We start from the raw sequence: 15,025 nt of genomic DNA, 5'->3' as shown, positions 1-15,025 counted from the left end.
GTAAATGACGTGAATTGATATGCTTATTATTTGAAATTCCTGATTATACCGATTGATGACATGGTTGAGATTATGTAATGTGATGTGAGATATTGACTTGTTGCTAATTGCTTATGCTTTGTTGTTGTTGTGTTTTCTTGCTGGGCCTTGGCTCACGGGTGCTACATGGCGCAGGTAAAGGCAAGGGCAAGCTGGACCAAGCCTGAGGTGGAGAGCTCCGAGGTGAAATGTACATAGCCAGCTGTTCGATCGCCATGGTCGAGGAGTGAGTCAGGACAGGGATTACCTAACTGCTCGTTTTGCCTTAGTATGGCTGGTTTATGTATTTGTACCTTGTAACTTTTGTAAACGGCATTTAAACTAATATTTTTGGGATCCCGTGTTAGTGAACAATGTTTATTAATGTAAATGTGGCTTTTGAGACCAAAACTCTTTTAACCCTAGTTCCTCAATAGTTTCAATTACACGATTTTATCTAAATGACTTGATTAGCAAGTCTGGCACTTAATAAACAAACAGGGTAACGGTCTTGGCCATCCAGGGCGTTACGGTGATACTTGTAATATATAATACAATTAAATTGTACAATTAAATACATTAAAAACTATTTTGTCATTTGAAAACTTCTTTTAACAATCCAGTCAGTAACTGAAAAAATACAACACTTGAAACATATTTCGTAATTTGAAAAATTCTTTTAACACATACGGCTTTTGTAATTCTTCTTCTACCCTAATTAAAAAAATATATTCTTAAACTATTTAAAAGTAAAAGCAAAAATTAGGCATATACACAAAAATTGCTACCTACACAACAGAGCTTGTAACAATTGCTTACTAGTTTGATATATAAGCAAGGTCTGGGCAGATTCTTCTGCCATTTCTAGTGGTATGGAAAGTACCGAAACCTGCTATTTATGCTAATGCTGTGATCCAATTCAACTATAAATCGGTGTTACTATACAGTTCTAGTTTTGTAGACAGCATAAGCCAACAGTAATGGGATTGTGAAGCAATATACTGGAAAGTGAAGGATTGGATTCATCTCACATGCTTTAACAAGCGCCAAGCAGCTCTGTAACCAAAAGTAAAAAAAAATAAAAAATCCAAATCCTTGGTCAAAAGTAAGAATCGATTACACAAATATTGAAATCAAATAAATGTACATTGCTACAACATTTGGGACACGAGACGTGAGTAAAAATTCTAACCACTTTTTTGCTAAGTGAAATGGTATGATTATAACAACTTGGTCAAGTTTCGATAGCACAATAACACTAACATCAGCTGTTGTTAAATCATTCAAGTCCTACTGAAATTATTAGAAGTCAAATCTATTCAAACTTGGAGGTGAAACAATGATCATGATCTACATATTCAACTCCTTGCACAACATATTCTATAAAACCACACATATTTGAGGAAAAATTGTAAAAATAAGATGGATTAGTTGGTGTGGCTATACCTTAAAATGCTTCCAAAAGATCACCAAGCAAACTAGCAAAAGAACTTTCCGGATCCACCGCATTCCAACATAAGATTTTGATTTTTCTTTACCATCATTATCATCTTCTTTCTTTCCTGCGAGTGATAAATAATGTTCCCAATACATATCTTTTTCAGCAGCCAAAAATGTAGTGACCAGTATAGAAGGAAAAACCACAAATAAAATATGGGGAATGACAACAACTATTACATCTGGAAATCCTATATATTCACGTTTCTCCCTCCCATTGACAGATCTAATTGCCCAGCCCATGTAAGTCATGTATCCCCAAATATCATCATTAGTAAAAACTTTTCCAGTTGCCCATGGGAACAATACAAGGTAAAATAAGTAACCTAACATGCCAAACCATACTGCATGAACCATAGAAAGTTCCTGCAGAACCCATCCAATACCATTTTTGAAGCTCTTATCAGAAACAAATTTCTTATAAGTGAAACGCTTATTTGAGAAAATAAGCAAAGCTTTTGGAATAATAAGAATGGAGAGCATAAAACACAGAGCAGACCACAGTAGTGGCAAATACAGGACAGTCCATTGACATCCCATGACTTTAAATTCCAACCAAGTCCATGAGATCTTAGCATTTAGACTGTTTATAGAAAATGGCCTAAGATCAGTCAAAGTTGACTTCCCCACCACATCAATTGCCTCTATTTGCAACCAATATCTATCCGGAGATGGGTCCTCCAAGGATCTATAATTCCATGGAGCAATATAAAGATCCCCCCTAGAAGTGTTATCAACAATCTTGCTCATTTTGGTTTCCATGATCAGATTGAGATTTCCAGGTCTTGAGTCATAGATCCTAGCCACAACTGACACAATCAGAGAAACAGAAAACACCAAAGCTCTAACTGTCTCATAAGAAGAAGGAACCATAACTTGGCATTCATATTTGTGATGTGATGAAGATGTTGACATGAAACGTGAATCTAGAGGAAAAGTTGGTAATATAATAGTTTTTTTGCTTCCAGATTTAAAGTCAATGTCAAGATAAGAAACATGACCTCTATCAATGGCCAAAATTCTCATGGCCCTACTCTTCCTCCAGTCACCCATCTCCCACTCCCAAAATTCTTTGACTGGTGAGGCTCCTACTGAACAATTTACGTGTCTATCAAAAGATACTTGGTGTGGGTTAAACTGAAAAAAATTAGGTAAGGATAAATAATGATGATCCAATTGATGATTCCGCTTCAAATTTTTACCAAACCCTGTATGGAGATGACCACATATATAAGCTGATACAGAATGATTCAGGAATATATCTTTAAGGCTCTTTCCAGAATGAGATAACGCTGAGAATGAAATAGGAAAATGCCCAAAGGAAATCTTTGTTACAGGTCTTGTTGATTGAGAATCCCATTGAGAAAGCTCCAAATCTAATTCAGCTAGTAGTTCATCTGTTGGATGCCCAAAAAGATTGGTTGGACCTCGCAAACCAACTGACAGTGTGCTGTCTACTCCAACAAAGAGATATTTTTTCCCTGCAGCCTGTAGGATGGAGCAAACAAGTACAGTTACCAAAATATGAATTAAAATCAACTATTAAACTTGGTCCAAAACTTTACACCCACTTGCAGTCAGGTAGCAAATAAATCCAGACTAATTATTTTGGTTCCAGCTAGTGATTCTTCAGACCGTTTGATTCTAAAACTTATTTTTTAAATAAATGAAAATTTAGTCACAAAGAAAGAAAAAAAAAGTCAACTATAATTTGATCTTCGAAGGGGAAAAGAAACACTCCAAAGGAAAAGAGAGAGAGAGAGAGAGAGAATTATCCTCCCAGGGACCTAAGTAAAGGCAGTAGAATTTTTTCTGTTTGCATCATAAAACATTGGTATCAAGCTGGCCTAGTAAACCCTGAAACCATTTTCGCAAAATACTAAAGACAAATATTGCCAGAAGGAAAATCAAAAGATAAGTTGAACAATATGTGAAAGATTTAATTTTAGCAACTAGAGGTACTGGTTTAATAAATGTACCTAAAAATAGTCAGAAATTTTAGATAAACCAGGTCAGCAGCCAAAACTCACCTGAAGGGTGACACTGTTGACATTATTCTTTCGGCCTAACTGTCCATTAATGCTATATTTTGAAAAGAAATCAAAAGAACCACCAGCCATAGGTACACCAAAGTTATCATGATTCCCTCTGAGGTCAAAGAAGATGTTTTTGTCAAGTCTACTCCTTTTTACAACATCTTCCATTACATCCCGGTACTCCAGCCACTCCACCTCATTTTGCTTCATTGTTAAAAAATCCTTGCTCTTGCCATCTAGTGGAGATAACAACAAGAAGTTAGACAGTGTTCGATTTGACAAATCATGTCTGTAGATGGCTTAACGCAGGCTAGTGGGAATCATAATCTAATTTATACTGAGTATATTGATATAAAGCAAACTGCTTATGATTTCTATACGGATAAGGGGGAGCATGCAACAGTACTCTATCAACCAGTGAGAACATAGCAAAATAACTTAAACTCTTATAAGTACAACACGACTCTCAACTCTCAAATCTGACTATGCATATCATCAAAACTTATATCAGTTGACAGCATATAAAAAGCACAAATTTCTCCGAAAAGAAACACACACAACAATGCCATTAATTCAAAAAAGAATGGGTAACTTCTTTAGAAAGGTTAGTCTCTGCCCAAACAAGACAAGAAATTTGTGTTATGCTTTTTAAAAAGTGAAAATTTCACCAGCTACAGTCATGCATAAGAAGAATCTAATTCCTTAAGCGTTACATATTTATAAAAGTCCACGATACTAATCTCAGTCATGAAGCAAATATTACAAATATAGAAGAAACCCATATCAGACTACCAAATAATTCAACAACCCACGAAGCTATATCAGCCAAAACATAAAAGTTCAATAAAAATAAAGGAAGATAGATTGAGAGAGAAACCTGTGAGATCACCAGTGATGAGAACCAGAGAAGGGTTTATCATGGAAAGAGCAGGACCCACAAATTTCTGGAAGTCGAGACCTCTATCGGGGTGGTGAACACTGAAATGGAGATCAGAGAGCTGAACCACCCAAACCACAGAATCTGGGCCTCCTTTCACATCTATGACCTGTCGATTTTCGCTTTGCCAATTGGGATTTGAGGAAGAATACTGTTCTCCTTGTACATGGTCAATTGTTTCCATGGAAAGAAGAGAAGAAGAAGACAACAAGATTAGAATGAACAGAGTGAGAGCTGCCATTTTCTCCATTTTCTGCAGCTGCTCTTTCCAACGAACTCCACTATTCACAAATCGAACATTGGCGCTTTTATTTTGATATATTTTTTTTTTTTGATCAAGAAGGAAAAAACTTCATTGAACCAAAACAGACAAATACAACCCAGGCCAAAGCCTTAAAACCGGAACCAACTAACAGACTAGATCTTCCCTCACATTACATACAATTGAAGCTTTCTGTAAGAAGAGCTTAAACTGAGGGGAATCTGTCCTGGTATGAACCAAATACAATCTATACTTCACTAGAGTAATAATTTCTTTAGCTATACAATAAGCAGTCAAAGAATAACCTTCATGTAAGCATCTATTCCTATTTCTCCAAATACTATAAACCACAGCGGCTAGAATCAAGTTTAAAGAGAGACTAAGACTATTACTAAACCCAACATGTAAATTGACTGTCCAAGCCGAGTACAAATGGAACCAAGCAGGGAAACCAATCCAGGTGAATATGACCTCCAGCACCTTTAAGGAGAAGCAACAGTCAAAAAATAGATGCTGGTGGCTCTCTAAATGATCAGCACAAACCGGACACAATAAGCTAGATAAGTGCATATGAACTTTGGCAAGATTATCTCTGGTCAAAAGGTAAGAATTGAGCACCATCCAAAGCAAAAATCGATGCTTAGGAAGAATAGACCGATGCCAAATAGTTCTTTTATACTCTGCTATTTCCTGGTTTAAACCACTCATATAGAGTAAGGCTGGTTTAAACTTCCCAGAACAACCAGCAGCCAACACCTCATTTTTACTAAATTTATTTCTGAGATGGCACAGTTTCCGCCAGTACCAACTAGTGTCCAACTTCAACCCCATAGCTCCAAAAATCAGCCCCCTTCAAATAGACGTGTTGCACCCATTTAACCCATAAAGTATCCTGTTTATTCGTGACTGCCCAGATATACTTAGCCAACAAAGCTGTATTCCAACTGGACCCTTCTCTAAGACCGAGGCCTCCAAAAGCCTTAGGACGAAACACCTGCTGCCATGAAGCAAAATGAAGCTTACTTCGAGTCCCCGAAGCCCCCCAAAGGAACTGTCTACACAGTTTATCGACCTCCTTAATAATGCTCTGAGGAAGAATGAATACATTCATCCAGAAATTGCATAAACCGAATAGAACAGATTGGATGAGAAGCAGCCTACCTGCATAAGAAAGGTGCTTGCTAGACCAGGAGAAAAGTTTAGTTCTAATTTTTTGAATAATGATCTCACAATCCGAGTGCTTCCACTTCGTAGGTCTAAGAGGGACCCCTAGGTAATGCAGAGGAAAGGATCCTTCAGTGAGATTCAACAGCTGACAAATCCCTTGTTTATCCTCTAGAGGAACTCCTCCAAAGTAAATCAAAGACTTCATTAAGTTTAATTGAAGCCCAGAAGCCTCACCAAAAACCCCAAGAGCACACTTAAGAACATTAACAGCCCCAATATTGCCTTTACAAAACAGAATAATGTCATCGGCAAAACACAAATTAATCAAATTAATGCTCTTACACAATGGATGATATCGGAAAAGAGGGGATCTGGAAGCCCACTAAATGCTTCTAGTCAAGTATTCCATTATGATCACAAATAAGAGCGGAGACATAGGATCCCCTTGCCATAATCCTCTTTTTCCTTTGAAACTGCCCTGAACCCGGCCATTTAACAGCAAGAAATAGTTAGTATTTCGGACACATTGCATCACCCAACCTATAAACTTCATAGGAAAACAAACCGCCTTCAAAAGGTTCTCCAAAAATAACCAATCAACGGTGTCGTACGCCTTGCTTATGTCTATCTTTATAACACAACGGGGAGAAGTATTCGCTCTACCATAATTCTTAATAAGATCTTGAAGAATCATGATATTATGAGCAATGGTCCTACCACGAACAAACGCTCCTTGGTTATACTGAATAAGAGAAGGAAGCACCAAGGCCAACCGAGAACAAAGCAATTTAGCCATGACCTTATATATAGTCGAACAACAAGCAATGGGCCTAAAATCAGATGCCTTAGCCGGGTTAGACACCTTAGGAATCAGAGAGATAGACGTTTCATGAAGTTCCTTAGGTAATTTTCCTGAAGTAAAACCATGATTGACAGCTGAGCATAAGTCATGACCAATTTCCTTCCAAAACAGCTTGAAAAACCTTGATCCAAAACCATCAGGTCCAGGAGTTTTGGTGCTAGGAATACTGAAAAAAGCCTTTTTTATTTCCTTGTTAGAGAAAGGAGACAAGAGAGACAGTTGTTGATCAATAGACAACTTAGGACCCAAATCAACACAGCACTGATCCACTACACCAGAGGCCGATCTGGAGGACCCTAAATGATTCCTGAAATGCTCTACAAAATGGTCGATTACCAACTGAAAATCATCAATGAGAACACCATTATCATTAATGTAAGAAACGAAAGTATTTTCAGTCTTACGCTTCTTAAGGATAGCATGGAAAAACGCAGAGTTCATATCTCCCTGCCTTATCCAGCTAATCTTACTCCGTTGAGCCAGAAAGCTATAATACATTTTTTCGTGGACATGGAACTCAGAAGCCTTCCTCTTAACCACCTCCTGTAAACTGATATCAAGCGGATTCGCTTGGGCCTGAAATTGGGCATCTTGGAATTCCTTCGAAGCTAGCTGGTAGCAATACCCCACATCACCAATACACTCCCTGTTAAACCTCTTAAGCCTGTGCTTCAATCTAACAAGTCGAACAAAAAAAGCTCTAAGACCAGTAGCTTGAACAGGAACCTCCCAGTTACTTAAAACTGCCTGCTTGAAATCAGTGTGGTTAGCCCAAAAATTATAGTACTTAAACAGTTTAATTCCCATCGTCACCACTGGAATATTCGACACAATACAAGAGCAGTGGTCCGAAACAACCTCCCAACTAAACTTAGCCAAAGTCTGAGGGAAAAAGTCTAACCACTCCTCAGTAATGAAAACATGATCTATTTTCGAAAAAATCCGGGCTGTTCCATCTTGATTATTAGTCCAGGTGAAAAACGACCCTTTAGCTTTGAGACTTTGAACATTAGCTTTCATTTTCCATTCAATAGCATCAGCTAGCTCATGACCAGTAATTGCATTACCCCCCGATCTATCACCACCTGAAAAGGGAGCATAAAAGTCTCCCAACACAATCCAAGCCTTAGCTGAAAGCGAAATACGAGTTAAATCCATCCAAAGGCTTCTTCTCTTCTCTACAGTGTTGAAACCGTAAACAAAAGTAACCCAGAAACATCTCCTATCGCCAACCAACTGAACTTGACAATGAACATGCTGAGGAGAGTCTTCCAACACAGTCAATCTAGCTATCCCCTTTCTCCACAGAATTAATAAACGCCCTTCTATACTCGGACTGGAGTAGAACTCCCAATTAGGAAATCTAGCATCCATAAACTCCCCAACTTTATTCCCTCGTAATTTTGTTTCCAATAAACCTCCAATTCCAATCTTACTACTTCTAACTGTTTCTTGAACTAACTTCTGTTTATTGACATTATTCAGACCCCTAATATTCCAGCTCAGACAAGAACACTTATCCATTAGCTAAAAAACCTCCAGAAGATTCAACCCTCCTACCTTGCACCTACTCTTGAAGCACATCATATTTATTGTTCCTGTGATGTTGTTCCGTAGCCAGTTTAGTAAACTCAGTAGCGCCCAATCCATGCTTGCTTAGGGAAGCAGTATGCTTCGGGGTCCGCCAAATATCATCCAAAACCCTTTCCTTAGCTTGATCCACATTAGCCTCCTCTTGACTAGAAACTTCAGTAGTACCAATGACTGAGACATCCCCTCCTTCCCTATTACCCACTTCCTGAGCTGGTTCCTCTGCAATCTTAATCTCTGAAGTAGTTCCCTGTCCTTTAGTAGAATTTTCCTTAGACCTCACTCCTTTTTCCACCCAAACAAGCTTAACACTCTTGCGGCAATCTGCCATGGAATGTCCAAACCCAGAACAAGTCTTGCATTTGGTAGGCAACCATTCATACTCTATCCCCTGCTCAACAATCTGACCATATTCATTGACGAACTGTAAACTTCGGGGCGGGTCATCTGTTATTTCCATCTCCACTAGGACCCTCGCAAACTGAACCCGAGATCGTTCCCTAGTGAATTTATCAACTAGCAATGGTTTGCCAATCGTGCTCACCAACGCACTTAGACACTTACTTCCCCAATACTGTAATCCTAGGTCTTGAAGACGGACCCAAAGGGGCACCGACCGAATCAGTCTAATGGCACTCAAATCCGTTGTCCAAGGTCTAACAATGACAGGTTTCCTATCGAATTGCAAGATTCCATTCTCTAAGACATGGTCTCTAGTCGCTTCATCATTAAACTTCGCCAAAGTTAACCCCATAGTCATTCTAGAAATTTGGGCAATCCCTAGATGGCCCCAAACTCTCTTTATGAAGCCCTCAAACACTGCCATTGGAGGATTCGCTCCCATCACCATGCAAATGACTGCAGCAGACCAGTTAGCAGACTGAATCTTAACCTCTTCTATGTCTACTTGTGCCAACTTCTGACCATTCTTGAAAATGGGTTCAATGAATTCCAATTTCGGCTCAGAGAATGAGAGTTTACTAGACCTGAATTGTTGCCAATGATGTTGAGATTCAGATTGAAAATCATCGCCTTCACCTTTATCATTATCATCTGTCCCATTCACATAAGACGTAGATCTAACATCTGGTTCAGAATCGACATCCTCCACTCCGATTTCTTGATCTCTCTGACCCCGATGACGCAAATCGTCGTCCTGCGAAGACCCAAACCCAGGCGTTTCAGAAACCTTCAATCCATCCTGCTCAAACGCAGAAGCCGCACAAACCTCTGGCTCACAGACCTCCGCCTCGTTGGCCACCGGAAGTAAAATCTCGACTGGATCTCCATCATGAATGACTGGCTTACGACTCGTCTTTTTCCTCTTCGCCATGGGAGAGAAAAACCCGAACCTCAGCCTTTTTTATTTTAGCTATATCTTGTTCATTAATTTTATTTTGTTATTTTATATTGGGGTTTTCAGCATATTATGTAAGGCTTCTTATTGAAATAATTATATTTAATTATTTAATGTCATCTCAAATGGTATTAGCACCATTTGATACCTTATAGAAATCCTTTTAATTATACCTACCTCTAGAAGAGACACTTTTATTGATATTTGTTATTTAAACACTTGAGAATCAAATAAACGTGTGTGTCAAGTGAGTTTTCAACCTAATCCGAGAACTTAAAGAAAATAATGGAGAAGAACACAAGAATTTTACGTGGTTCGGGCTATAAAAGAATCCTAGTCAACAAGTCTATCGTATTTAGTGAGCTTGAAGCTTGTTTGAGCAAGCTCCAATGGTAGTTCTCAGGCAGCGTATATATTGCACTGAGTTCTAGAATCTCTCTCTCTAAAATTTGGACCCTTTACAAGGGAATACCCCAGCCCTATTTATAGAGGTTGTGGTTATTAATGTCAATCATATATATTTAATACAAATTCCCCCATTGTTTGGGTATTAATGTTGAATTAATACAAAAGAGGTGCACTAAATAGATACGACCCAGGCGGATTACACGAGGCCCATTGCAGAAAGTTGTATACCAGCTTTATGGGGAACATTCCCTTGACAGTGTCAGGGTGCAGCTGCATGCCTTCTCCACGTTAGGTGGCGTAGTGGGAAATTTCGATTGTCGAGTGTATGACTCGACACCTCTACTCGATGCTCTTCCAAAAGGTTGTCAGATGATCTTCTGGTGGCTCATATGTGCAGCGACTGACACCTGGCAGCTCATCTACATCCCGAGGACAAAATCCTAGGTCTGGAGGATAGCTAACTGCAGAAGGTGTGAGGACCTCTAAACTGGTCTTCGAGGTGTGATCTCACTTGGAGACATCCACACCTCGAGGCCGGACCTCGGGGTGTGGCCTCCCTTTGAGACATCTGCATCTGGCCAATTTGGGGCACCTGGAGGAGTTCACACTTCGAGAACATCATACCTTGTTTTGTCGTTAATTACTCCTAATTGCCACGTGTTGGGTGGTAAAAACACGGACAACATTTTCCCCCAAGTCTTCACTCGTTCTCGGGCAATGGAGACTTAGACTGAGAGGAGTAATTTGAAAGGTCTTTGAGGGGAGACGTTTGGGCTTGCCATGACGTCAATCTTGAAAGTCACTGTAATGCCCTGAAATCCCTAATGCAGTTTAATGGTTGGATTAGTAGGCCGGGAGGGCCATAATTGATTTATTATGCCATTAAATGATTACGTGCATGTTTATGTGAATTACATTATAATATGATGTTAAATGCATGCATGTAGATCCACATTTCATCATAAGGGCATTTTGGTAATTTGGCCAGTTGAAGGCGTAATTGTGTATTTTCATGCATGTTGGTGGACCATTGTTGAGGCCACATAATAATGTGGATTTTTTCGAGCCATTCGGCATGAGACGATCTTTGAGTGCAAGTTAGTATTTGGTCATAACGGGATTAAGTTCCGGGCTCAGGGTGTGTCTCAGGGTAATTTGGTGATTAGAGCGTTGCCGAGAATTAAAGGGTAACAGGATATGAATTATTGGTATTTGAGAATTTTGAGAATAACAGGAATTGGAGGGTGTTAATTATGATTAACGAAATAGGCAGGAAATGACGGTTTTACCCTTGGGAGATTTTAGAAAACTTTAAATGACCTAGGGGCAATTTAGTCTTTTCACCCCTAGGATATGTTTAAGCCATTGAAGGCTGTGGAAGGTTAGCCAAAACAGAGTATCAAAGATTCTCTCCCATACACCTTTCCTTCTCATTTTCTCCTTGGATTTTTTAGCTTCATTTGAGAATTCAAGATAGGGAAGTGGATCTTGAGGGCTTAGGATTGTGTTCCACCATTGAAGAGGATCCTAAACTGAGCTTGAGGTAAGTTTCTAGCCATTAAAACTTTGGTTTTGTAACGACCCAAATTCACTAATAAGGCTTAAGGGCTTTGATTAGTGTGCCGGAGGGCATTACTGGAATAATTGTGATTTAATGAGTAATTATATGTTGAATGATGCTTACATGATAATTGATTATATTATATGATGATGTGATATAAATGTTTGAGATATATGCGAGAACCACATTATGATGTGGATAAATCTGCATCCGGCGACTCGAGGCGATCCTAGAGCTAGATAGCGGGAAAAGTCACAACGGGGTATTATAATTGATTTTGGGCAAGTCAGAGGTATTTTAGGTATCAGGTAGTGATTTAGACTATCGGGTGATGGAAATAAATAATTGGAGATATATTTGAGGTTAGGATGTCTAGGCAGGAATATTGGGGGATTTTACTGTTTTGGCCTCGAGGACGTTTCCGACACCCCGAGCCTTGGGATTAACTTAATGGATAAGTTAGACTTAAGGAAGTCTTTAGAAGAAAACATAAACCGACTAAGTATATTTCTCTCAGCTCACTTACACGCTCAAAGGAAACCAAAGGAAGGAAAAACACAGAAAAACAAAGGAAAAACTACTGAGTTTGAGAGGGAACTGCTGGGATTGAGCTGTGTCTTTGGGAATTGAAGGAAGTAATCTGGAGGATTAGTTCAGGAACTGATCAAGGTCTGAGATAGAGCTAAGGTAAGTTTTGAATTTTCGTTTTGGGGGTTAGGAACTTAAAGAAATGGCTGAGTTTTAAATGGTTATGGTTTTGACATTCAAGGTGGAAATTGAGGCTTGGGACCTTGAAGATAGGTCAGGGGACTCTTGGAGAATCGATTCTACAACTGAGGTAAGGTTTAAATTATAGTTTGATGGTTGAATTTGAGGGTTATCATGGCTGGTTTTAAGTTCTTTGGGTTTGGATTTCAGAAGTTGGAAGGAAGAGATTGAAGTGTGTTGGGCTGTGTTTTCTGGGGAATTATGTTGCTTAGATCATGTTAAAAAGGTTGGGAGTTAATTGGTTTTGGTTTGGGGGCTTTGGGATAGCTTTAGGTGAGGTTTGGAGGTTGAAAATGGTGGTTTTTTTCTGGGTTCGAAGGGTCGGGCCGCGGCCCTTCAAGGGTGTTGCATGCTGAGGAAGAAGAGCGGGCCGCGGCATGGTCCAAGCAATGCCGCGACCCTTACCTGTTTTTGTCCCTTGGATGGCTCTGTTTGGGGGCCATGCCGCGGCATGGGTGGCCTATGCCGCGGCGCTTAAGGGATTTTGGGATTTTGAGATTTTAGGCTTGGGAATTTAACCTAGGGTGCTCGGGGTTGAGTCCATATTTGGTGAAGTTCAATGTTCCGAGTACTAGAACTTGGCTTGGAAGCTCATTTAAGGTTGTTAATGGTGTCTTTCTTCATGGTTGTGATTAGGTGTTAAGCTAGGGTTCGAGGATCGGATCGCGCTCAAGGAGTATCGCCCGTGACTAACTCATTTGAAAGCTAAAGGTAAGAAAACTGCACCCGGTTGATTATATGTGACGGGACTAAGGGCTCCCTATTGTAAAAGCTTGAAAGGATGGTATTATGCCATGCAAGCTATTTAGTGAGCCAACGGCCTAAGGGTGCCAAGGGTCTCACTAGCGCATAGGGCGCGGCTCGGCCACTGGTAGCCGAGGACAGCTTATTATGCACTGAGCTTGGTTTAAGCGGGCCAGAGTCAGTGGGTTAAACAGAGGGTGCGGCCTAAGTCGTCGGCCCTGATTATTATGTGATATGAGCAATATATGTGATGGAATGTATCTTGTATTGGATTGTATATGCTGATTATCTGTTGTGGATTATCTAATGAGTATATGTGTTTATTGAGCTATTTGTTTGTTATTATTGTTTGAGTTATCTGTGATGTTTTCTTGCTGGGCCTTGGCTCACGGGTGCTACGTGGTGCAGGTAAAGGCAAGGGCAAGTTAGATCAGCCCTGACTGGAGAGCTCAGCGAGCGGAATGTACATAGCCAGGTGCTCGGCCGCCACGGTTGAGGTCTAGGCAAGGACATGGAACCTAAAGACTGTCTGTTTTGCCTTAGTATGGCTAGTGGATATTCACATACTTTTGGGAGTCTGTAAACTTATTTTAACTTTGTGTTTATGGGATCCCTTGTTTACTACAGTTTAAATATATGAAATGAGTCTTTTGAGACCAAAACCTTTTTAACCATAGATCTTGCATGTCTAGAGACACGTTTTCAAATTAACGACTTGATTAGCGAGTCCTGCACCTTTACAAGTACACAGTGTAACGGCCTTGGCTATTCAGGGCGTTACAACATGGTATCAGAGCGTCCTAGGTTTAAGGGTTCCTGAAGACAGCCTGGATATGTACATTAGCTGCTGGAGACAAGCTCAAGTTGGGGTTTGGTAACGTGTATATATGTGCCTATGTGCTTATGTACCTGAGATGAGTTATGCATGTTGTTATTGACTGAATTGCTAGGAAGCATGAGATACTTATAGGGCCTGGCCCTTGACTGCTGTGTGAGAATATTGAGGCATGTTTATTAACGTTGCCGTGCATGTGGATGAGTTTATGAACGGTTGATTGTTATGGTGCATGGATGCTTATATGTGTTGGTTATCTATGAGTGGTTATGTTCTATTGTTGAGTTTGGGGAAACTTTTACCCTGTCATTGTGGTCTGACCGCCGAGTCGACATTTGCAGATTAACTTGGATAGTTATGCGTCCAAGGAAATCTTCACGACTAGCCGGCACTGGGTCCGGGACCAGGGGCAATGACCAGAGCCAGACACCTCCGCCAGTCCCTGAGAACTGGCAGCAATTAATGGCTGAGATGCAGGCTCGATTACAGAGTCAGGATGAGTTGATTCGTATTTTGCAGCAGCAGGCTCCATCAGGGAGTGCTGCCCCTTCTTTACCACCTGCAGTGGTACCAGTTGTGCAGCCTGGGGAGGTTGTTAACAGGTTGGAGCCGTTATATGAGCGGTTCAGGAAGCAGCAATCCCCAGTCTTTGAGGGAGGACCAGATCTGTTGAAAGCCGAGCAGTGGCTAACTATGATCACAGTGATTCTGGATTTCATGAGGATTGAAGGACATGATAGAGTGGCCTGTGCCGCTTATATGTTGAGGGAGGATGCCCGTATTTGGTGGGAAGTGGCATCGCAGACCAGAGAGGTTGCTACACTGACTTGGGAAGATTTCAAGGATTTGTTTGGCCAAAAGTACTACAATATTACTGTAAGGGTAGCAAAGGTTAATGAGTTTGTGAGTCTGGTACAGGGCGGTATGACTGTTACTGAGTATGCCCTGAAAATTGATAGGCTGGCAAAGTTTGCACCAGATCT

The 15,025-nt window shown here is 40.2% G+C and overlaps 1 protein-coding gene across 1 annotated transcript; it reads right to left on the bottom strand.

Annotated features, from left to right (window-relative positions):
- Positions 1-780: 780 nt before the first annotated feature.
- On the bottom strand, positions 781-4,948 carry LOC133788622 (putative metallophosphoesterase At3g03305). Its single transcript, XM_062226180.1, has 4 exons — positions 4,429-4,948; positions 3,546-3,787; positions 1,465-3,003; positions 781-1,074 (listed from the first exon to the last, which is right to left on the bottom strand). Exons 1-4 carry the CDS (start codon positions 4,736-4,738, stop codon positions 958-960), a joined length of 2,208 nt encoding a protein of 735 aa, XP_062082164.1. The 5' UTR covers positions 4,739-4,948; the 3' UTR covers positions 781-957.
- Positions 4,949-15,025: the final 10,077 nt, after the last annotated feature.

The sequence above is a fragment of the Humulus lupulus genome, chromosome 7 (genome assembly GCF_963169125.1).
Source record: "Humulus lupulus chromosome 7, drHumLupu1.1, whole genome shotgun sequence".
Lineage (NCBI taxonomy): Eukaryota > Viridiplantae > Streptophyta > Magnoliopsida > Rosales > Cannabaceae > Humulus > Humulus lupulus.
Note: the sequence above shows the minus strand (reverse complement) of the source record. Positions and strands in the feature narration are given on the sequence as shown.

Excerpts from the sequence above, each read along its gene's own strand:
- LOC133788622 (XM_062226180.1), bottom strand. The coding sequence starts at position 4,738 with ATGGAGAAAATGGCAGCTCTCACTCTGTTCATTCTAATCTTGTTGTCT. Across the intron at positions 3,004-3,545 it reads TCAACAGTGTCACCCTTCAG|GCTGCAGGGAAAAAATATCT; the intron begins GTGAGTTTTGGC and ends TCCATCCTACAG. Across the intron at positions 1,075-1,464 it reads TCTTTTGGAAGCATTTTAAG|AGCTGCTTGGCGCTTGTTAA; the intron begins GTATAGCCACAC and ends TTTTGGTTACAG.